The 24,157-nt window shown below is 40.0% G+C and overlaps 1 protein-coding gene across 5 annotated transcripts in view; it reads left to right on the top strand.

The window, feature by feature from the left end:
- Positions 1–24,157, top strand: part of PAX3 (paired box 3) — a 73,478-nt gene that overhangs the window by 23,690 nt on the left and 25,631 nt on the right. For 2 of the 5 annotated variants that reach the window (XM_071566274.1, XM_071566272.1), the window contains exon 5: positions 23,535–23,543. The exons of the other annotated variants lie outside the window; for them this stretch is intronic. In XM_071566274.1, the coding sequence (XP_071422375.1) occupies positions 23,535–23,543 (9 nt within the window). The remainder of the gene's footprint in view (positions 1–23,534; positions 23,544–24,157) is intronic. 5 annotated transcript variants of the gene reach the window in all.

Here is a 24,157-nt window from a genome sequence, read left to right as displayed (position 1 = left end):
AGAAGGACTTTGTGTAAATAAAGTAAGTAACTGGCCATCCTGCATTTAGGCAATGCCGTTTTCATTAGAATTAATTCTTGACATATTGGAAGGGTTCCAAGGGAAGGATTTCTACTTCTGACAAGTTTAATTTGTAAATTAAAAACAGTTGGTTAAACATGAGCTGCCATCAACAAAACTTAACTAAAGCCATGCATGGTCAAGTCCTAAGCAGGTGAAAAAGAGAATTACTTTGAAAAGAAAGTATTCCCCAAAATTATGCAAATTCTTATTACTTCATAACGAATGTTTTCTATTGAGACCTTCAGCAGGATAGCTGTTTGGAAATTTTCTTTGAACCCTGTTTATTTTGCTATTTAAATCCTGTTAGCTTGCATAGCATTCACTGCTTGCTCTTTATGGTGGACCAAAAAAAGTGGCCTCCAGGTTTTGGGATCTACTGTGGGTTAAGAGGGGGGCAGGGAAAGTAGGGTTTATGTAAAATGCCAGTGCTTTGGGTAATAAGTGGAGAAGAGCAGTTTCAGGTCAGTTCCTCCTGTCTCTCCTTTAAGTCTTGAAATGATGGTTCGTGTGAGCATAGGGACAAATGAAATATTTTCTGTGATTCACAATTGGTAGTTTGATTAAGACCAACCCAGCGCTGCCATCCTGGGCTGACTGCTGCTCAAGGATCTTCTGTTGGAGTCAATGGGAGCTTCTTGTTGGTTTAATGGGACTAGAATTGAACCCTCTGGGCTGCGTGCCTGGGATAGATCATATCATGGCATGTGCTTTGGGGTCACACCAATGGTCTTTTAAGATTAAAGAATTAACATATGGCCACATTTTCATTCTCTTGTACAGCTACTAATTTTCCTTGAAGATGGTTGTATCGTGTGTGTGAAAATTAGAGGCTTCTGTTCTGTAACTGTCTGAAGAGTTGTTTTTTTTTTGATAAATTTATCTCTGAACATTTCCCTAAAACCTTCTGTTAACCTGCTCTTAAGGTTAAGCAGATGTACTGATGAATCTTGTACAGGGGAAAAAGAAGAATTTTTTTGAAACACACATATATCCTTTTCTTGAGAACTTTAGAATGTCTTGAAATTAAATGGGAAGGCCAAAATTTATAAAATAAAACTTTAGTACAGAAAACTTCATCCAATATGTCCAAAGTCTTTTGGTGCTCTCTGGGAATCTGTTCTGTTAGATCTAGAGGCCTTGAGAGAGTGGCTGTCCTGCAGAGGAGCTGAAATGATGACAGCACAGTTCAGTTTATCTGAATGCTTTTCCATAATTTTCAGTTTTGCTGGAAATTCAGTCTGAGTATATATGTTTTATAATAGCTGATTTGCTTTTCAGTTTCAGTGATCTTTAAAGACTTTTTTTTTTCCCTAAAAGAGGAAAAAAAGAAAGAGAGAAGGCCGTTTCCATCCAGAAACTTCCTGGTCTCTTAAAGAATATCTAAAAGTTTTGATGAAATGTCTAGCAGCAGATAGGGCTTCAGGCAGGGGATGGATGAAGATGTTCTCACCTGCATCAGTCTCTGTATAAACCCCAGGAATGGTTCTCTCATGGACATGATGTCCTGAAGAATACCTGGCTAAACAATAATGGTATTTGTATTGGGAACTTTGTATTAAGTTATGTACGGTATAGCAAGTGTTGATACAGATTTAACATCCGGGTGTCAATCAGTTACTGAAATGGGCAATAGATCACTCTTGGTAGCAAAGACCAGATTGTCTCAGTTTTAGGACTCTTGTTTCTGTATGTAGTACATGGATGGCAGGGCAGTGCTGTTCTTCCAAGTTTTAGATGTCTCCTTCCATGCAATTCCCTGAAGATAAGATTAGATGGTGATTATTAAGCTCTACAGTATTTTCATTCACTTTTTTAATTATATGAATTTTATCTTTTTTTTCTGTTTAGTAACAATAACGAAACAGCTGTCAGCATTGAATTACTTTGTATAGGATTTATTACTGAAGTTGCAGATAAAAAAAGCTGGACAATCAGACTTTGAAGTGTGGTGGTTAAGCTATTTAAATGGCATTCAAAACCAGAAGTAATATTGAAAAATTACACAAAGCAGAAAACAGTTGAATCCAGTTATTACAAAATGGTCTTGTGTTGTTTGTCAAAAAACTTTCAGGAAAATATTGTCCAGGAACACAGATGCCCCAGGCAGTGCTGGATGGACAACTAATTGTAGAGGAGTTGTGGTGGTTGTATCCATGCCCCTGTTCTGTGTGAAGTGGCTGCTATCTGTGAAAAGCTCTGTTCTGCTTTGTATCAGTAAAGAACTTGCGTAGTACAAACCATTAAGAAATCCATTTGCTTATGTTTTAAATTTTATGGTGGTTCTTGATAATTCAATAATGATAATCACAATAAAGGGGCCCTTTGGTTCACAAAATGTAGTGATTTAGCTATTTTTATGGTAGTGAATATGTAAGATGGCTTGACTAATATTTTTCTGGTTTGCCCATGATTAGACTATTCTCAAACTGTTATTATCATGACACTAAATATGTTTTACATAATGCTGGAAGCTGGAGTGACAGATTGGACAAAATGGGAAGTCAATTTAATAGGGAAATCCATTTTCCCACACTTCAATGTTTTGGTGTGTTTTAATGTGTAAGGGTAAGGCAATTTTACCTAAATTTGAAAGATGGAAAGCATCTAAGATATTTGCTTTGTTTTCCTAGGTTAATTCTTAATGAGTTCCAAGTGTAAAGTCTGGGTATTCCTGTTGGAGACCCAAGCATCTAGCTTTGCATATGTAATTTATACATTATAGTTAGGAATTATAATTGTGACACTTTGCTGAATTTCTAAACTGTGTGCTAATGAGTAAGAGCATTTGAGGATCTATACAAACTGCAAACATCATTGTACTGCAGGTCAAGAGGACATTCCACATGTTCATGGTTTGTTTCAATAATGTAATATTTGTGGCAACCTAGTGGCGTGAGTAGGTTTGACTTGTTAGCTTTGCCCTCATGCGGTCAAAAGGTAGGTCTCAGCTCCTGTAATGTAGTGTCTGTTGTGGGTGAGATGGCTTTGGTGGTGAAGTTGGGAGTGTGCCACCTTTGGGATTCCCTGTTGTCTGTATATGAGCTTCATCTGTGGCTTGTGAAGCAAACCAGCCTGGTGGGAGCCGGTTGGACCTTCTTCTCTGGTTTTCTGTGAGGCTGTGGCATGGAGAAGACTGCTTGGGTGCGTGGCTCAGTGCTGTGAGCTGGCCAAGCAGCCAATCTTCAGCCTGGGGCAAGCCATTGGGAATATCTTTGGCATCTCCAGCCCTGAGCTTGTGCCATGTGTCAGACTGCTCCTCAACCCTCTGTTCCCACAGCTTTGCTCTTAAGTGCATGTGAGAAACAGTCACGTTATAAGAGTGGAGGTGGCATATAAATGACTATTTCTAAATGTGGTGTGACGTGGTTTCATTTCTGATGCTCCACCAAGTCTGGTGTTGTGGAGGTGTCAGCTGTGCTGGGATTTCTAGAAGAGGAATTAAAATCAGGCAGAATGTCTTATGTTGCCAGCTAATAGTGCAATCTAATGTACAAAGCTGTCTGTAAATATTTGAAGAAGAGTGAAATTAATAAACAGAAATATAGAAAATATAGGGAAAATAAATTAGCTAATATTTTTTTAAGAAATTGTTAGAAAGTAGGACACTTAAACAGAAAAGCATCAAACCTTAGGGGAACAGTGCAAACTTGGTGGTATTTGACATTTTGATGAAATAAATCTCAGAGTTAATCCAGAGTTTAGAGGGTCTTGAGTAGTGTTAAAGCAGTATTGCTAGTCAGGCTAGCTCAAAAATATCACCCAAATTTCTGTAGTACCGCTCAATTAAGGCAGTACAGTTGAGCAGTTCCTAGAAATCTGCTCAATGTATGGCTTCATGTTGTAAAACCCATGCCATTTAACTATGCTAGTGTTGGTACTGAAACTTCCAAGTCTCTCCTGTCCCTCTTCAGCAGCAACACCTTTTCATTCTTCTGTTGCTTGTTTTTCATTACTATGCTTCTTCCCTTCACAAATGTGTGATGCTTTTCCAGTTCTTGTCAGTACTGACTTTTCAGCTGGATGTTTAAGGTCAAAGTTCTTCACGTTCTGGTGAGTAATAAAGATTCTGATCCGGGATTGAGGTGATGAGTGCTCTTGCTGAGCAAGGCAGGGATAGGATAGCAGCAGAGGAGTGAAAAAAGAAATCTCAGGAAGTGTTGGTAAGGGAAGGTCTTGTGACAAGGTTGCACATGGAGTTAGGCTTGAGTGGATGCAATATTAATGAGAGAACCTTTTTGAAGAAGTGAGGCTAAATATGTGGGGTTCAATATGTTTTACTGGGCTGTTTGTACCCCTACAAACTTCTTAGTTATGGGAGATACCAGCACAACTCTTGTATGATTGCACTTATAAGGCACTTTTACACTGTTATGAGTATACCTAATCCACTTTTATGAGGGATAACTCTTCTGCAAGAAAACAACTTTGTATTTGTTATTATTTCTGTGCAAAGAGGAGCCTAAGTCTATAAATAATAAGTCAGAATTTATAAAGAGGACACCTGTGAACTTCTTGTTTCTGTACACTTGCATTGTCACTGTAATTGCGTTACAATATATGTTAAAGCTTCTCGTTTCAATTTTATATTCTTGTCATTTTAAGCAGAAAATAGAAAATTCCATAGGCAGGATTAAGAAGCTGAGTAAGTTTTCTTAGTGCAGCTTCACAGGTTTCAAATAAGCAAAACTAGCCAGTCAACCAAACAAAATCCTCAAGTATTGAAACTTAAACCAAAATATTAGAAACTTTTAGGCAATTAAGAAAGTTGAACACTCACACATTTTAAGACCGTACTGAGTGCATAAGGAAAATGTGACTCAATAGTAAATTAAGTATAGAGCTTTTTACTCCATGGGCACTAAAATACAAACTACTGAATATGCTCTGTCTCAGAAAAAAATAAGCAAAGTAAACTTGCCGACTCCTTTTTTTTTTATTCTTTATTTCAAAATCGAAGAGACTATTTTTTTGATATATATATACACCTCTGGAAAGAACTGTATTAAAACAATTTGTGCCTTTGGTGTAAGGGTGAAAGTTTAAAACCCAAAGTTTTTTTTAATGGAAGGTAAAGGGAACAAGGGGGCCGGAGAAGAGGCTAAGCTGGACCCCAGCAATTTGCAAAGGGTTAAGGGCCTTACAAACACAATAAGATGTTGGCGCTTTTTAAAAAACATTCAGCCATACTAACTTATTTTCTGTTGTAGGGATGTTTGCGTTGTTTTTTATTTGTTTACTCTTGTTTGTTTGAACTAATCATCACTTAAGTAAAAGCTCTCTGCCTGCCCTGCCTCCTCTTCACCCAGCATTTAGCCATGGTGACCAGTCAGGCATAAAAACGTGCTTATCTGCAAATGAATGGCAGCTCTTTGCTTCATTAAAGCCTCTTTCTCTTTTGGCACTCGCATTGTGACCCTTTGATATTAATTCAAAGGGCAATTAAAGAATGCGGCCCATCTTTGAAGTAAAGCATTCAGGGCAAGGAATGGGATGAACCTGGGACTCTGATGGACTGTGCACATTCAACAGGCCTTTTCAAGGCAGTTTGAAGTGACTCAAAGAAAATGGGCAGGAGAAGGTCAAAGAGAAAAAAGGGGCTAAAGAAACAGTCTGTATTTGTTCGAAGTATTAGCCAAGCAAACTGCAAATAGCAACAAAATGAAACAGTTAATAGAGCAGCCAGACAGAGGCATGTCAATCACTTAACTTGAACAGCATTGGGCTAACCAAGGCTTCAGTCCACTGTGTTATCTAATTATCTTGGGAAAGCCAGTAGCTGGAAGTAATAGTATTGTATTTCTTTCTGCTTACTGCTCAGAAAAGGTGATAAATACTCACAGCTTCATAATTATTCAACATATATACATAAAGAGTGGTGTGGTGGATTGTAGGCAAGCTGCTAGTAGAAAACCAACAAAAAACCCTTCTCGATTAACCTGAGATGCAGAATGTGAGCATTAGCATGTTTAAAAATCGTGTAAGGGTTTGCATATGGAGTGAGCTAAGGCACGCATGGTTTCCTCTGGAACAAACCTTAAAGACAAACACATTTACAAACCTAGGAAAGGCATTTTGCTCCTTCCTCCAAATATAGTTTTAAACCACATATAACGTTAAGGGTCAGACTTTAAACCACAATAAACAATGAGATTAAGACTCAGGGCTGCAACTCTTTTTACTTAACATATGCTGTTGTACCTAAGTGATGTAGTGCACACGGTATAAGATTCCTGCCTTATTTTGCCCTAACAGGGTAAATTAAGGACAAAGTTTCACATTTGCTTCACAATTTTCTTTGTATTGTTGGTTAAATTATCCCCATGGGGCTTAATTTTCCACTGGCCTGAATTTGCACGTTCAAAACAAATAGATGATTTTATTTGCCCAAATGGATGTGCCCATAAACAGGCATATTTTAAGGTCCTGGCATAAGCAAAGATTCCTGAGCTTATCTTCATATTTGCATTAAATTGTCAAATTATTGAAACAAGGAAATAATGAATTTCCAATGTGAGAAAAGTGCTCTGGCCTTGATCCAGTGATGCAGAGAATTGTGTAATAAGACAAAACGTGAACAGAAGTGTGTGGCAAGAACCATCTTGAAATACAGGAAGTTTTACTGAACTGCTTGCATCTGGATGGTGGGTTTTGTTTTTTTTTTTTTTTGTTTTGGTGGGTTTTTTTGTCTGTTTGTTTTTAACATGAATGGATTTTAATTTGAAAGAGTGGCTGTTGCCTTGTAGGAGCAAAATCCACTGGAAAGGTTTGTGTTGGTTTGAAGGTGTTGCTGAGATCACCTTTGTGTAAATGTAAGTTCGGTCTCCAGCGCAATCCTGAGCAGTGGGATCCGACTGCTGTTAATAAGCCCTAAACTGTGTAACAAGACTGGGTGGTACTCTTGGGTTTATTGGTATTATATGGTAAAGAATTTGTAACAAAAAGTGCTCTACACACATGAAATGAACAATATACAATATGACTTAACGCATGTTAAAAAATACCCCATCAACAGCTGGTAATCGTTTACTGTGGAGGAGAAAGAAGAAATAATTTTTTGTTGGTGTTGTTGAGAAAACAAAAGCATTGGCACAGTAAAAAAAATCACTTTTGTTGAAATTTTGCATGCTAAATTTTAACCAGAGGGACTTTTTTTATTTCTTGGCTACACTGTACCCGCCTTTGAATTTCAGTCTAACAAATAATCTAAAAGACTATTCAGTGTGGTTGTGCTTGTATGAAGGGTTCTGCCATCATACAAGAAAAAATATCATCTTTTCTTTTATGGTGTCCAATGTAGTTTTGCTTTTAGGAGCAGAAAATAAGAGGAATTCTTGTATATGCTAGGCATAGAATAGTTTCAAAGCTACATAGTAATAGAAAAAAATGGCACTATATCAACACTTCACTGTCTAAGAATTCCAGATGGAATAACTGTACAGAACCAGTGACCTTTGTTTTGTGTGGGTCCCTCCTGATGTCCATAGGGTTTTGTTTTTAGTCTGTTGGAGTCAAAGCCATTAATTGTACTTGTTTGGCTTTAAAATGTTCTTCTCTTACAGGAAGCATAAGGCTTTATAAGGATGCCTCTGAATTCATCAAGACTGACAAAATATCATTGCATTGGCTGAAAATAGAGAGAATTTCTAGAAGGAGCATAGAGTCTTAGCTGGTGCAAGATGTCTTGCCCATATCTCCAGCTGGACTTGGACCAGGACCATGGCAGTGACAGTCTTGATTGGTGTAGTTCACTAGCTTGTCTGTTTTCATTGTCTCTCCTTTGATTTTAAGATGTTTCAAATATTATCCAAACTTCTTTCTTCCGCTGCAAATGAAAAGTGCTCTATTCTCACTCTCTGGGTAGATGTATTTGTCTGAAGCAAGGAAGGTTAGTGCATGTCCCAGAGGCGTGGTTCACTCTGTTGCTGGATAGCATACCATTTTAATAGGCTCTGCCAATTTAAAATTTGGAGCATAGGACTGCAAAAGGAAGCAATAGTCTTCACATTGCAAATGGAGCAAAGGAAGGATGGTTGGATGAAGTCAGCTGAGCTGGGAAAAGAAAATAGAAAGCACTAAAGTCCCATGATGCTCATTATCTATTATCTGAACATACAGTAAACAACTTGACATTGGAATACCCTGTTCTGTGATAACTTGGCAAGTTTGGATATCTGCCCCAGTCTCATTTGTGTGAGTTTCAAGGACCTTCGCTGCCTCCTCAGATTTTTGGTTTCAAACCAAGTGAACCCTGGCTGCAGTATGTGTGGGTGGGAGAGATGCTGCAGCCAGGCCTTTGCTTGGAGCAGATCTTGTTTTTTTGCTGCAGTTGTCTCATGTTTTAGTCCTACAGATCTTTGTCCAATTGCCTGATCCAGGCAAGCCATCAAACCCCAAGCCCTTAAAAGACTACTATAAACCTCGCATTGTTTGGGGCATGTTCTTTTCTGGAAGCAGGAAAGAGCATTTTGGGTCTTTTCAGACGCGCACAAGGACTTAAAAAAAATCCCAACCCTTGATGCTCTTTGCCTTGTAGGGTTTCCTAGATGTTGTGTGTTACTGAGTCCTGCAAGTCCATGAGGTGAGTGTCCTTTGAGGCTGGACGCTGACCGAGGCCAGTCTTGATTGTCAGCTAAAGAACCTGAGATACAGGGTGAATGCTTGAGATGTAACCCTCAGAGGGCAGTGAGATGCTTGGAAGTATGAAATTTTTCATCTGTCTATTCCACCACATTGGAGTCTAGTTTACCAGTGGCAGCAAGAAGTGGAAGCTGAGCATATTTGCTGTGAAACTGGCTTCTGCCTATCCTTGTAGGTGCAGGCGCCAGATGTGTCGCTGGCCTCGGATTTCTTCAGTGGGTGTTGGTTGGTGCTATGTGGGTTTGGTTTTTAAATGCAAACCTTACTTTTAAAATGCATTTTCTTGGAGCTTTTGGGAAATATTTTTGCCTTGCAAGAAAATAGTCAGCTTTAAGAATATAACATCATAATTGCTGAGTATGTACTGTATTTTATGAACAAAAATAAGGCTAGTCACTTTGTCTTGCTAAAACCCCTCATTTTCTGTGTCCCAGTGCTTCTCCTTGAGACTGGAGGCCTTTTATTTGGTGGTGTTCCTTACCAGATGCTGATTGCTATAGTGCTATGTGTGCGTTGTACACTTGATACATCATCTAAGCACTGGAAAGCATTCATTCTCCTTGTGTAATCTCTCAGTCCTGATGTAAAACAGGCAGAAGTGCAGCAATTCCTGCCATAATGTAACATGATTCCGGGAATTAGAAATTTCCATCTTGGAATGTACCAGGAAGCAGCAGCATGCCTCGGCCGGCAGAGATGAGCTGACGGAGGGCTCCTTCTCTCTGCTTTAGTACAGAGTGTGTGTCTTCTAGAATAGAGGGTACAGAGTGTAGGAATATATGTAAATATACATATCTATTTTTGCCTGTAGACACTGAACTTTCTTTTAAGAAGTAAGTCTAAAAATGTCAACTGTTAGCTGGAAAGTGGCACTCAGTGCCTCAACCCAGAGGCTGCATCCTGCTCACATGGGAATCAGTGGAAATTTTGTCTTTGGCTTTTATGTCTGCAGGACTGCATCTAAAACATGCTGTAAAGTGATCTGAAAAGAGTAGTCAAGCTGCAGAAATACACAGGTAAATCTGAAAAGCACTGCATGGAAGGAGGCATTTTAGATTATATTGTAGTTTATGGTGATTTTTTTTGTAATGTCAAGGCACTTGAGTGTTACTGGGAGTTTTACGAAGCTTGAAAACAAAAGAGTAAACTCTAAAGGAGTATCTGTTTGGGTTTTTTGTTTTGTTTTGTTATCTGGAAATCCACTAAATGAAGTAAACATTCATTATACTCAAATTCTAATAACAACAAGTTAAAAAGAGGGGAGAATGCTTAATAAAGCATGAGCAAAATTAATTATTACTAGAAAATAAGTTTTTTCCACTTGAAAACAATTGGCAGGATTTAAGAATCAAGTCTGGGGTCAAAGGGTCTTGATGGCCAAGTCAAAGGGCACCCAGAGATGTATATTAATGCGTGTCAGCTTCTAGATCCTAGAGTCAAGCAGTAGTTCATAAAAGAAACAAGGCATCTTAAGAAGAAGTGTTATTAGCAAACATCAGGTCAAAGTTTATCTTTGGGTCAATGTGTATGGGAGGGTCATCCATTCACGGTCCTAACACAGGCGTTATCCTTAAAGCTGTCTCAGTGTAAGGTGTTAAGGGAAAACAGAAATAAAAAGTTTAAACTGGAACAACTTGGTAATTTATCAGAACACTTTACAAGATTAAGACTTAAAATTGTGACATCCTTAATGGAGCAAAGGAAAATGTGACTTGTAATTAAATAACTTTTTAAAAAATATTTTATTTCTTTTTAAATCCAAAGTTGAAACATAATTTTGTATGGACATACAGGATTTTCAGCAATGTCTTTACACTCTTTCCTGAGTCAGAGCTGATGCTATAGGGGACAGACTTGGCTTTCTTTTGAAAGAACCAGTATAACCAACGTCAAACCCTTTGATGTGGAGGTATTGTAAATCCTTCCACGTGATTCTTCCTGGAAGCCATGGATTTCCTAAGAAGCGTGTTGACCAGTTCATCCCATTTACAACGCCACTTCTGCAGCCCTGCTTTCTCCTCTTCCCACCGCCTTGGGTGTGGGAACCCTGGCGCCCAGGGCAGCCACGGCCCGGGGCGCTCCGCCACTCAGACCGGGAGGAATGCTCCCGCTGTGCCGGAGCACACAAAGGCTGCCTACTTGCTTTGACAAGCCCATGCTGCAGAAAATCCTTGCAATCTTTTGTGCTTCATGGTGTTGACTTATTTAAGTTCCATGCTAAGATGCTCTCCATTGAAACAAGCCAAAAAAAAAAAAAAGAAAAGGAATATGGTTCTTTTAAATATTGTTATTCTGATGCCTTTAGGAGGCACTTTGCCTGACTTTCTAAAGAGATGGGTTTGAACAGTGCAACTTTGGTTATGTGTTGGATGGGAAGAGTATAGTTGTAGGAATAATAAATATCACTAGTCACTAAACTCCATTACGTTTGCATTGAATCGTTATTAAAATATAATGTGCAATGATAACTGGATATTTCTGAGAACCAACCTGACAAGAGGTGACAGAAAAGAGATTGTCTGCTAGATTTTTACTTGCATAACGTGAATATTCTAGACCTGAACTGTGCATTTTGTATGTAACATTGCATACTGGAAAGACCTCAAGTTTCAGAGACATCAGTTAGTATAATGGAAAACCTTGGCATGCTCATTAAACCAGTCATATGTTTGCTACTCTTCAGTGCAGTTATAGCAGAATAGCTCCAGTCTCTTAATTCAGTCTTTTGGTAAATCTCTCTGAATTTTGTTTTGGTAAAATATAGGAGAAAAGTAATAGGAAGAAACTCTGGCTCTAATAGTCAAGCTTTAATGGTTTTTAGACAAAATACTTTTCCTGTTGGGCCCCTGGCAGTGAGACAAAACTGACTTTTCTTGGGAGCACATCATATTTGCTAGGAGAAGTTTTCTGACTCCAGATGGAATTCCTAGTTGGGAGTATGGGGAAAAAATGTCTGTCTTGTGTGCTGTGAGCAGAGCACATCCCTGCCTTAGCGGATGATTGTGTTTCTCTGGCACAGAAGTAAAAGCTGTAACCAGACCTCTCTGAGTTCCTCCACTTCATCTGTGTAAATACCATCTACTGGGTATTAGGACACTTGCTTGGAGCGTGGGAGAGCCAAACTCAGGTGCTTGGGACTTATTTGGGGATGTGTATTGGGTTTTGTTTCATTGGGTTTTGATCTGTCTTTTTTTTAGGCACTCACTGGAGCTTTTGAAGAGTGGAAATAGAGAATGAGCTACTGCTCTCAGAGCGGCCAGTTGGTCTCCACTCTAAATCATCCTGAATAAGTGCCATGACCACATGCCTCTCCCTCTAGAAGACAAATGATTTCTTCTCTCTTTCCATTTTTCACAAAAGACTTTAACTAGATTTTGTTTTTTCCGCTAGCACAGAATCAGGAAGGAGGGGGAGAAAGTTTGGAAGGAGAAACATGAAATGAGGAGAAGGGCAAATATTTCCTTCCTCACCAAGTCACAACCATGGTCTGAAAGCATGAAATGACATCAATTGGAAACATACCCAAACGACAGAGCAGCTGAACCTTTGCTGGTATAATCTGTCATGGCTCCAGTGAAGTTAATTTGAAAGTCTGTCTGCTCCTAAATAGGTGCAAAGGCCTTCCAATGAATTGTGCATTACCATAGGAAATCATATTAAAGGGAATGGCATTTTAGGAGTCTGTAAGGCATCACTTTTAATGGTTGCTGCATTGAGTTTGATATAAGTGCTCAGAAAATTTGTGGGATTGACTTTAACTTCGTGAGAGTTTGAGCTTAGTAAAATACTTTGTGCTAGAGCTTGGTCCTGACCGAGCTCTGCTAAAAAATGGGAACTGAGTGCTCCTCGTGCATCATGGGAACAGACTCCTGAAACTATTGTTGTATGTGGGGTGCAGAATTCAGAAAGCCAAAAGTTTCTTCAGTGTGTTGGTGGACTCAAAGGCTAAGAGGGAGTGTGGGAATCTTGGTTCCATCAGTGGCTCAGCTGGATTAAATTTACTTTTAATTCTTTCTCCCTAATTCTGGTCGCAAAAATTAACCAAGTAAGAACTTGAATTTATCATACAGAATTAGGAGTTTATCTTGTTCCTAATGAAGATGACAGCAATATTAGTTTACTACAAGATGGTGCCCACTAAATAATAAAGAATTACTTTAAAAGAGGAAAACAACTGAATCCCAATTAAGAAAACCATCAGAATGACAATGTTCTATTTTTCCACTGTACAGAGAATGATTTGTGGCCAAGGGATTACTTTTGAAATTGTTTTAAATTCTGCCCTTTAATTTATTAAATGAATCCTTCTTAGGAACTTGATTGCTAATTCACTTTAATTTAGAAAAGCTTCACTGTCTTTGGATGTAGGCAAAGCCCTCAGGGGTCTATAAAACTGTCAATATGACTGTTAATTTGGTTTTTCTTTTTTTTTCCTTATGGCTTAAAGCTTAATTGGGAAGATGCCATGGTTTTGGTTTGCAGGAACTCAAACAGTATCTTATGGGTTTCAGATTCCGTTAGAAGTCACAGGAACCCTCCAGCTTCTGCTAACATGCTAAGCTGGAAAAGTTGCAAAAATCTGGAGAGGACTGGGGATTTGCTAAACGTGAGTCCCACCTGGTTTTCATGCTGGAATCAGAGATGGACAAGAACCAAGCCACTTAGTCTAAATGTCCCTCAGCTTTGGGTGGGTCTGGATCCTGATCAGGATCTGAACTTTGTGCCTCAGGCTTGTCTCTAATTGAATCCATGCAAAACCAGACATTTCACATGACTTTGATGCAAAACCATAAATAGGCCCATTTTTTACTCAAAACGAAGTCCAGGTTTGCTTAGAAAGATCACAAACCTTCTACTGATCCTTGATGGTCCCAGATTATAATGACAATTGAAGTCTCCAAGGCAGTAATGTTCCTGGAGGGAATGGTGCTTTTTTTTGTCTTTCTAGTTAAATGTGCAACTCTTCTGAGACAGGCAATGGTGTTCCACTTGCTGCAAGTTGTATAGAAGATGGTCTAGATCCTTGCTTACACAGAAACTAATTCTAATTAAGTTTCTTGGTTTGGATCCTGATCAAAAAGATCTCGATGCCAGTTATATTGCTTTTGTTCTTTACATAGAACAGTATAGAAGTAATTCCAAGTGATACGGGATTAAAAAAGCAAGACAAAGCATGGAAGCTTGGATGAGATTTGGTTTGGATTTAAGAAGTTTTTGCAAACTCTTTTTCTAAGCAGTCAAACTGGAGGAAAAAAATCTGGATGTTTGAATTTTACAAAACAATTTTTGTGTTTGAAGAACACTTTCTAAACAGTGCAAGGATTTTGGCAATATAAATTCTGGTACTTGAGCAAAACAGCATAACTGTTATTTAATTTTAATGACTGATGCAAGCTCTTCTTTGAAGATCCTCATCTGAACATTCACTGTGAAGTTGTCCAATGCACATAATGCTTAATCCATTTATATATAATGATATATGTTGTAATTAAGGGAATGGTCATAAGAGCACAGCCTGGGTCAAAGTTTGTTTGTAAGATGTTGTTTGGTCACTGCCCTTATTTGGAAAATCAAAGTGGACTGTCTGAATAGGTAATTGTCAGTGAAAATATCAGACATTTTTCCAGCCCATCTGTTACTAAGCCACTTGTTGTTATTTGTATTGCTATGGTAAACAGGAGTGCCCTGCTCATGGACTGGCACTGTGCTGGGGGCCGTACCAGCACAGATCTTGCAATATCTCTGTGAAAAGGACTTAATGATGTAGGCATATGATGGTGCACATACATGTTTAGACTTTAGAGATGGAGGCTTTTGAGCTCTGATGAGCAGTGGTCTCAGCCCACTGGCACCCAATCTGCAGCAGATTTTGACAAGCTGTCATAGCAGTGAAGGCCCCTGGAAGTCCTGTCTTGTTTGATGTCTGTTGTAACAACAAATGTTCTAGGCTTCTGCTGTGAGCCCAAAATCTGTTTGCTACCAGGGACAGAGGAACACTGATTACCTGGCCAACAGCAGTTGAAGGCAAAAAGTCCACTACTCTCAAAAGGTAACTCTCAAAAGGTAACTCTTGCATTTGTTTCTGTGGCTTGTGATTCCCTTGGGAAGTATTAAACTTGGGACCCTACTTCTCTAACAATAAAAAGGAAGCCACTTGCAAAAGCTGCAAAGAGCTTATTTCTCTGCTGATCTGTTTCCCTTCTCGGACACAGGAGGCTGGCTGGCAGCATGTGGCTTTTATTCTTTGCTGTCTCTCTGCTATTGTGCAGAGTTCACTCTGGCAGGTTCCCCCATACGCATCTGGGGCATCTGTCAGGCCCCATCGTTGGACCCTGTCCGGCTGGGTTGCAGGCCAAGTTTTGACTTCCTAATCTGTATTTAACTCTTTGATGTGGCTCTCAGCAGGATTTGACCTAAAGCAGACAGAGAATTGCATCTCACAATCCATAGGGTATGAATTGAAGAAAAAAATTAGCATTATAAAAATTTGCTGTCAAATAAAAAGAAAGAACATGATTTTTGTAGAAATTCAGTGGGTTTTGAACGCTTGTCTTTTCTAAGCTTTCTAGAAAAAACTTCTAAAATACATACTGCTTGTCTGCAAAGGCAAGGAAGGAGGGCTCTGTGTTAGTGGTTGTAGTTCTTCCAGTGCTCATCATGGAGGCATTTCTCTTTCAGACTGGATTTAGAAGATGAGATTAACAAGCTTGCATGTAGCCATATTCCAGCTCCCATTTTAGGACCTGTTATGTTTTCATGTGGTAGAAGGCAAATGCTGAGCATCCTGGAGAGTCTGCTTTCAAGAAGCCCTCTTGCTTTTAAATGTGGTATAATATTAAGAGCATTTCAGTATTTCCAGGAGAAATTAGAAACAAAAATTACTTCTATTTCTACCTAAGGAAGCTCTCTCATTGCACATTTTATGGTGGAACTATTAGGGCTCTCACTTGTGAGTTTACTGGGCACCCAGCATTATACGTATGAGCCTTCGCAGGCTGTGGTGTTCTTAGTTGCGTTCAAGTGGAGCAAGAAAGGACTCAGCTGAATAGTGCTGTGACATTGGAAGACAAGATGAAGTAGGAGCCAGAAATTTTTTAGCTGACATAAAGCTTCTTCCAGATTACCCTCTCTTCCCTCGAAATGCTGAGGACCTCTGGGAAAACAGAGAACTTTTAAATAGATGCTATCAATTAACCCTAAAGCTTAACAATTAAAGATAGCTGATTTTACAGAGATGAAAGATTATAGCTAAGAAACTAGGCATTTTAACTGAATGCATTTGCTTGCATTTTGGCATTTCCCCCCCTGGTTTTAAACATTGTAAATCTGTTTGGGACCAGTTTCACTGTTATCTTTGAGAATTTGCCCTACTTCTGGAGGGTAAAATCATCAGTTTTAAACCACTGATCTTCAGTCTTTAGGAGATCACCCAAACATGAGCTCCTCTTCATGCTCTAAAAAAACCCCACAGGCTGTTTCATTGAGTTCCCCATTTGGGTAAAAGGAATTAAATTAAAGGCCATCTATGCTGTGTCTTCTGAGCATGGACATTGCTTGTACCTGAGAGTGATTGAGGGCTGCATCTGAGCCTGGAGCCTGGATACAAAGACCACTGAAACAATGTGATTTGTGTATTACAGGGAACATAGAACTAGATTCTTCATAGTCTCTTCCTTTGGGAATGGCAAGGAGCAAATGAGTGATAGTAGGTGTGGGTTTGTACTTTATGATTCATTTAAATACTTGCTGTTTAGACTCGTGTCACTTTAAGTCATTGAAACACCGTGTGCTTATGTTGTTGGGACACTGTGGGAGGGAAGAAAAACAGAAACAAGAGTGAATTTTTTTTTAATGTTAGTGTCCAAGCAAAGCCTGCAGGTCTTACCAATGGGCATCTTGCCACTTCTGCTGTAAGTGTATGACAGATAGTTGAGAAGCCAGTGTGCTTATCTCACAAAATTTGGTGCATTACTTTTTCAGGTTTTGAGGCTGCTGCTAATTCAGAGAGACAGTTATAAATTGGTTAATAGCTGTAGAAGTTTCAAAGCAGATGATATCAAGTATGTATATGTTTAGTCAAATAATTTTTGACATCTCTACCATTAAGGCTTCATCAACAACCATTGTTCTTTTAGGTTTTCTAGGACATTTATCAGCATCTGTCAACAAGTAGTAAATGAGAGCAAATGTATAGAAATTACTTATGTCTGCAGTGTAGAGAATGGATCAACAGTGACTCCCAGCTGGCACATTTTCCCTGCTGTAAAGGTGCTGTGGGGCTGGCTGCAGCCCAGCCCAGCACATCACTCCCTTTCATTGACTGCTCTGAGATCAGCTGATGCCGAGTTTTATTCCAGTTTTCTTATTGAACTGAAGAATTGTGAGTTTTCTTTGTAATTTAAGCTCCCTATGTTTGTTTTGAACAGCAAGCAAGTTGTATACCTTGCTTTGTTATTAGCAACCAGACTCACCTCCTTATAGTATCTGTATTATGGAACTTTAATGAATGAAACAGTGTGTTCCTTGAGGAGTCTTAGGCACAGATTCCTGCACTCCCCATGCTGGCACCCAAGGCAGGACCTGAAATGAAAAACCTCAGGGGAAATAACACAAGGAGGTGCTGAGAATCCTTCTGCTTTCCTGTTGTAGGGGTCCTTTCATCCCAAATACTGGAACAACCATAAAAGCAGGAGCTGTCTTTTACCAGTAGGACTGGAGGGCTCAGTACCCGATAGGACCAGGTTCCATGACAGAAGATGATGGATTTTGAGGTCAGCACCTCAGATCTTATATAGTTGTGATGGAATTGACCTAGAGTTACTAACAGCTTTGGATGGAAAAGGAGCATTTGTCAGGAGTAGGTAGTGCCTTGAAAAATCAATAATAGGAAAAATACTTGGTGAAAAACGTGAATTATTTCTGGAAGTCTGGAAAATAGAGGGGGGGGAAAAGTCAATACTTTTAGTTTTCTCTCACAAAAGCCCTAGAAATCTTCTGCAAAGTTAAATGATTTCTAGAGGAAACGAATTTTTCAATGACAATATCCAATATTCTGTTAAAGAAAAAGTCTGAAAATATTTTGGCCATTTCAAGTCCTGCAAGTGATAAATAGAGATGGTCATATAACTTAGTGTAGATCTATAGTGGGTAAAAGTGGCTTGAGGAGTAGTCTGGCTGCAGCTGGCAGTTTAAGAAGAGATGATAACCTTTATTTCCCATAGAGATTTTGAGGACTGTAATCATGGCATTGAGATGAAGATATCTACAACAGCTTGCTCTGCCAGTGTTCATTTTGAATCAAGGAACTTTTTGAATTTTAGGTGCTAGAACTAGTTGAGAGAAATAGGAAATGTATTCAAACATTCTTTTTTTTTTTTGTTTTACCTTAGCCATCTATGCAGTTTCTTTTTTTCTTCAAAAATATTTTAGCAATACTGCAAGTGGAACTAGTGAAGAAATGCAGACCTGTTCTTGAAAAATGCTTGTAAGCTCTTGCCATCTGGGTGTGCCCAGTAGTTTGATCAGCTTGCATAACTCTAGGAGTTCTGTTTGCATGGTGTTGCTGCAAAGGATTGAGCCAAATACAATTTATAGAGGTTTTTTCCCTGCAAAATTCACACTGCCTACATAATTGAGAAATTTCTGGCAACTCAATTATTTGCAGTGCTTTAACTCACTAATACAGTTTCATTATTTATCCAGAGACTCCATTTATTTTATTTAATTTCTCAACTGACAAATTCCATTTCCCAGGTTACTCAGTTTTCAGTCTTAATTGGTTACCAATCAGCTCTTCCATCAGCTGATACCAGCCTGAAGACACAAAGCCAATCCTTTCTTAATATGTTCTGGGGTTTCTGCAAGAAGGCTCTAGCTTTTCTCTTAATTCTCCCTGTTTTATATTAAAATATGACTTAAAATATCATCTTCCTAAAGGTTATTTGGAGCAAACCTCATGTGGATTTGAGTATTTAGTTTTCTTCACCTTTTCTAAATTTAGGAGGAAAAGGTCTTCTTTAATTCTCTGGAAGTTTTTCCTTAAAATGTACTAGTGAGAAGACAAGATGTTGCAATGCTTAAATACGCTACTCGTGTTCACAGCATTACCACAGGTGCTCGCTGTGGGAAGGGTTGGAAAGCCCCCAGATGTGGGCACTCGTGAGCTCCCAGTGAAAATCAGCAGAATGTGCTTGTGACTCCTCTTCACGCTTTTTGAAAAGCTCTCCGAGTCCACAGGCTGCGTTCGGAGGGCCGGGCAGGGTGACTCACAATCTGGTGACAGTGTGACCGTATGGTCTGTGCTTTGTTTGCTGGGTTATCTCAGTGCCGGCTCCCGCTTGCTGAGCTCCTTCGCTGGACCTACTGGGAAAGACGGGAGGGATCCAGTAAGGGCCAAAGGTTACCTGGATTCAGCTCTGCTCTTATACCAGGAGAAATAGCAAAGGAGTCTTTTGGGGCCAGTGAATGGAAACTTTGTGATAAAGTCAGCACGGCAGCGTTGGCTGCATAGGGAAAAGTGTAACAATTTAACTTTTATTTAGTCATTAAACTGAGGCTGGCACTTATGTGGGTACCAACCTCTGAAACCGCAGGGAAAACTCTCATAGGCTATATGAGTTTTACCAAATCACTGGTCTGTGCAACCCACCTTCTCCCAACTTTCTGCCCTCCTTTGGCAAGATCCCTGGGCTATAGATGCATGTGTGTACTACTTGTACATTAGGAGTGGTAACTGCAGTTCCTTTGCATTTAGTTTTCAATGTAAAGCAATAATCACAATAATTCCCAGTGCAAATTTATAGCAGTGAAACTTCGGATCAGGCCCACATGCAAAGCTGTTAAGTACTTCAACGTTAGTTGGATCAACAAAAAAAAAATCTCTTTTTGTAAAAGGAGGTGGAGGAATAAGGAGAGATTTTTGTAGTTGTATTTGCAGTTTCCTTTTCCCTTTCTTTCACTCTAGAAATTCTTTATCCCTTCATGCACAGTTGAGAATTAGCCATTTATTCTTAGTGCTGGCAATGCAGTCTTTGATATTTAAAATGGAATGTGTTCCTTTTTGATGCTCTGTGGTTTTGAATGATGTACATGCTAGCAGATTAATGGTGCAGAACGGTTAGACACTAGGCATTTTTTCGTTCCATATTATTTCATCATTTAAAAAATTGAATATAGTTTTTTAAAAGAAGAGGTTGTGAATTGTCTATTGTTTGTGCAGTGAAATTGTTTTCACAGTGTTGTCATTCTCTTCTAAGTTAAAATCGTTGAATAGCTATGAGCTGTCACATTTTTTGTCAGTTATAACTGCATCAAGCTGTGCTGACAAAATGTCCCTGCATAACTGTTAATATGCATTGTCATTTTAAGCATGGAACAGTTTAGCTAATGATTTATCTCTTATAATGCAGCACTTGGGGCAGCTGTATGATTTGTCTCTTTAGCAAGTCAAGTAATTTCTTTAACAAAATGTTAAGCACAGATGGGCCATAGGCTGTCAGTTAACCATTATTGTGCATGCATCTGCTTGCCTTCAATGCACTGTTTTATGTATTCAGCCACTTACTTAGGCACAGTTCTCTGAAAAGCGGAACCTACTCTGATTGGCAAATAAAATGTTCATTTGTCTCTTCTTCCTATTGTTTTGTTTTGGTAACACATGTCAGCAGCTCAATTACCCAGTTCATTAACAGCTCCCAATGGACATGATGGCCAGCCCATGATAAGGAGGGCGATTGTGGCACATATGGTCAATAATAGCCTGTCTCTTGGTAATTGTAAATAAAAGTCACTGTTGGCCACTTCCTTTTACTGCAGCTACTGTTTTCCTTTTCACTTCGCTGTACAAAGCACATTTCTCTATGTGAATCAGCCCAAACAAAATAAAAATACCATCCATTTCTCTCAAGAAGATCACTTTTATCACTGCTGTGGTGGTTATTTCCTCTCTGTGCTCTCAGCCTAGAGCTCAGAGGATATGGGGTTGCTCTTTTGCAATTCCAACAACGGATTAATTACTTTTATTAATCAGTTTATTTAAATAGCAACATATTTTATCTACATTTCTCTCATTCTCTCACTGCAGATTTTTGTAAAGCACCTCTGTGGAGTTTTAAAAAAGCCATTTACAATGTTTTTTGTAAGTATGCCCTTTACAAATAGCAGTGGTTTTCAAAGGAGCAATTGAAGTGTGACTTAATCCTTGTTAGATGAGCGATATTCCTGTCTGGAACAGAGGCTTTCTTTTCGGTTTCGTTTCTCCTTCTTTGATATATCATAGGCAAAATGCCAGTAGAACAGGTTAAAAGCAATTCTATGACTTGTGTGTGCTTCACAGTGTACTAGGTACTCTTCTGCTTTCTAGCAAGATTGGCAAATTTATTGGAAATTCTCCATCTTAAATTTTCACTTTTAATAGGAAAAGAGGGGCATGTTGCAGGATTAGCATGTGCTTTATCATAACTCCACTGAGAAATCTTTTTGTGGCTTCTTGTTTTGTTCTTTGTTTCTTGGAATTTGCTTTTCCTTTCCCTCTCCAAGCAAAGGACTCCAACTGATAAGAAGTTTTGTGCTGTGAACTAACAGGGTGAACCTTGGGGTGCCCAAATCTCTCCTCTGTCCTCTTTCCTTGCTGATAGTGATGCATAGAAAGCCAACACTAAATTGGATGAAATTGCAGCTCTGAGTCCTGGTAATCTTGACAAAAGAGCTTTGGTGGGAGTACCACAACCTAAAATTTAGGGATGTTTTTCTGATCCTTGAAACCGGTTTTATCGTGGATAAACAGGGCATTCAGTTGTAATGTCTTAAGAGCTCACAGGTGGCTGAGGGGTGACTCTGGAACTCCCGAGGTTGTTCCCTGCTGCCAGCCACATTCATAACTAATCTGTAGTCTCCTCCCTGGGCTGCAGGCACTTGGGGAGTTGTTGAGTGTCAGAGTTTATTTGTCCTGGTTTGATTAGCACAGACCTGGCAGGGTGTATTTTCTTTTTAATGGCTCCTTGCTGTGACAGTGAGGTTTTGGAGGAGGAGGAGAGGGGGGAGCCTGGCATCGTGTTACCCCAGGCAAACACAGCAAAAGGAAGGATTGATGTGCTGGGAGGGAGGGAGGTGGTTAGCTCCAGAGTGAGTATTCATTATATTTTGTATGGATTATGAGCCTGCCCCTAAATGGGACTGCTGAGAGAGGGGAAGAGAGTGGGGCTGTTAGGACGAAATAAGGATGCAGTTTTGTTCTTCCTGTGGGCTTTATTTTGAGGAAAATAGAAAAGGATGCCTTATGTTTTTAGATCGACTGTTGAATGCCAGCTTCTGAAAGCCTACTCCAACACAAATAAGGATCCAGGGAGGAATGCACTGCTGGCCACCTACTGCCGCTCCTGGCCCTTGTGGGGAGCCAGTGCCAGAAGTTTAGGGAGCGCCTGGGGTGTCCCTGATATCCCCATCCTGGGGGAGTTCTGCTCTCCCCCCTTTCCCCCTGGATTCCTCCGCAAGGAGGGCTGTGTTGGAGCCTCTTTACCTCTGGCAGTTTTGGAGGGGCACGTCCAGGTGCGGAGGTTTGGAGAGGGGGAGCCTGGATTAACCCCTGCTGTGCATCCCCCTCACCCGCGCTGCCCTGCCCGGCCCGCCGCCCCCGCCTCCGCCTCCACCGCCTTTGTGCCTCCCGCATCCTGCCAGGCAGGTGTCACAGCCCTGAATGCGGGCAAGGGCCCCGCTGATGGATACCACAGATGGAGCGTGGAAATCGGCCCAATAGGCCTCAGCCACAGGCCATTTCTTAGGACCCAACAAAAGCCTCCAAATAAGTCAACAAAAATCCCGAAGATCACAAAGAGAAAGTGTCATTTGTCATTTGCTGCGGGTTTGTGTGGGGGTGGCAGCCCTGCCGCACTCCCCTCGCCTGCACCCGAGCGAACACGAGGAGGTCACTCGCCTGCTTCAGTCGGGAATTCTGCCTGGATCAGCCAGAGCCCCAAAACTGGGGCTGCCACAGCCATCCCAGCCAGCAGGATGAACACCCTGGAGAGCCCCAAAACTGGGGCTGCCCCTGTGAAGCCCAAAAGTCGACAGAATGACCGCCCTGGTGAACGCCAAAGCTGGGTCTGCTCAAGCCGCAGCCTTAAGTGAGCTATGGCATGAAGGGTGAAACCTGTGAAATTAGTCTTGCTTAAATAAAGAAATGAGAAGGTGGATGGTGGAGAAAGTTTCTAGCAAACAAATTGCTGCCAGAACCATCCCTGGCCTTTGCATTTTTTCTTTTTTTTTTTTTTTTAAATTGTTTTTATCTTAGTGAGATCCGTGGCTAGACAGGACTCATCCTGGGCAGACCCCAGGCTGTTGCACTTGGAGGAAGAGGCTGTGTAATATTTTGTTAAAAACTATCAGAGTGCCTGAAGGATTGCCAGAGAAGTTGTGCCTCCATGGGTTGCAGGGTGATAACCTCTCCATGATAACCTCTCCCCTTTACTCTGTCAGGTGCTCTGTGCTGCAGTGCTAATGTATGGGCTTTAAATGGTTGTCATGTCATTGTTATTTAATTATTCAAATGAAACGTCTTGCTGAGAGGCAGAACAGCCCACAGAATGACCTCTTGTGTGTTGTTTTCTTGTTCGTTTTTAGCCCCCAACGTGTCTATTTACAGTGTTTGGAAAGGAGGTGGTTGCAGAACTCCAGGTGACTGAATGCCTACGACACTGGGCCCAGGGGTTTTGCATTTTGTGCTGATAATCGGCATGCAGCATTTCCTCTAGGCCACTAGATAGGTCATGAGGGGTTAAGGGACAAATCATTCCTCTTCAATTCTGTAATTCCTTCTTTAATTAAACTTCATGGCTCAGCTCCTGCTAGTGCTGTTGGCTGCCTCTCCTACCCTGAGCTGTGGAGAGGATTCCTGTGATCCCAAGAAGCCTGGTTGGGGAATCTCCCAGAGCACTCAGGAGTCTCCTTCTTCCTTCTATTTATAACTTGAGAGGTTGGAGAATTAAGAGCATTAAGATATCTGTAAAGGTTAGTGATATGCATATTATGTGTCTGTAGAGGTGATCGAGATAGAAATAACTCAGCTAAAATCTGACCACCTTTACCTGTGCTGAATAATATCTTTGTAGGTCATGAAAGTCAGTGGACCTTTAGAGAGATACTGCTTAGTGAAAGGGCAAGGCATTATGAATATTGAGCAAATATAACGTAAATGTTGCATTTTAAAGACTGAGGTGTCTCCAATTTATGTGCTTAGCCAATACTCTGACTAGCTCCTCACCTATGTAAAAGTCTAATAATGGTATTTTAACAGGAGAAAAAAAGACTAAAAGCTTCCTTGAAGCTAATAAATCTTAAGAATACTTAGTAAGAAATAAAACCAGTACAGTTTATAGTGCAGGAATGTAACTATTCTTTGAGATTACACTTGTTTGATTTTAATATCACAGAGCAAACAACATAAAGGAAACCAATGTTTCAA

The sequence above is a fragment of the Pithys albifrons genome, chromosome 11 (assembly GCF_047495875.1).
Source record: "Pithys albifrons albifrons isolate INPA30051 chromosome 11, PitAlb_v1, whole genome shotgun sequence".
In the NCBI taxonomy this organism is placed as follows: Eukaryota; Metazoa; Chordata; class Aves; order Passeriformes; family Thamnophilidae; genus Pithys; species Pithys albifrons.
This window is presented reverse-complemented; position numbering and strand designations above follow the sequence as displayed.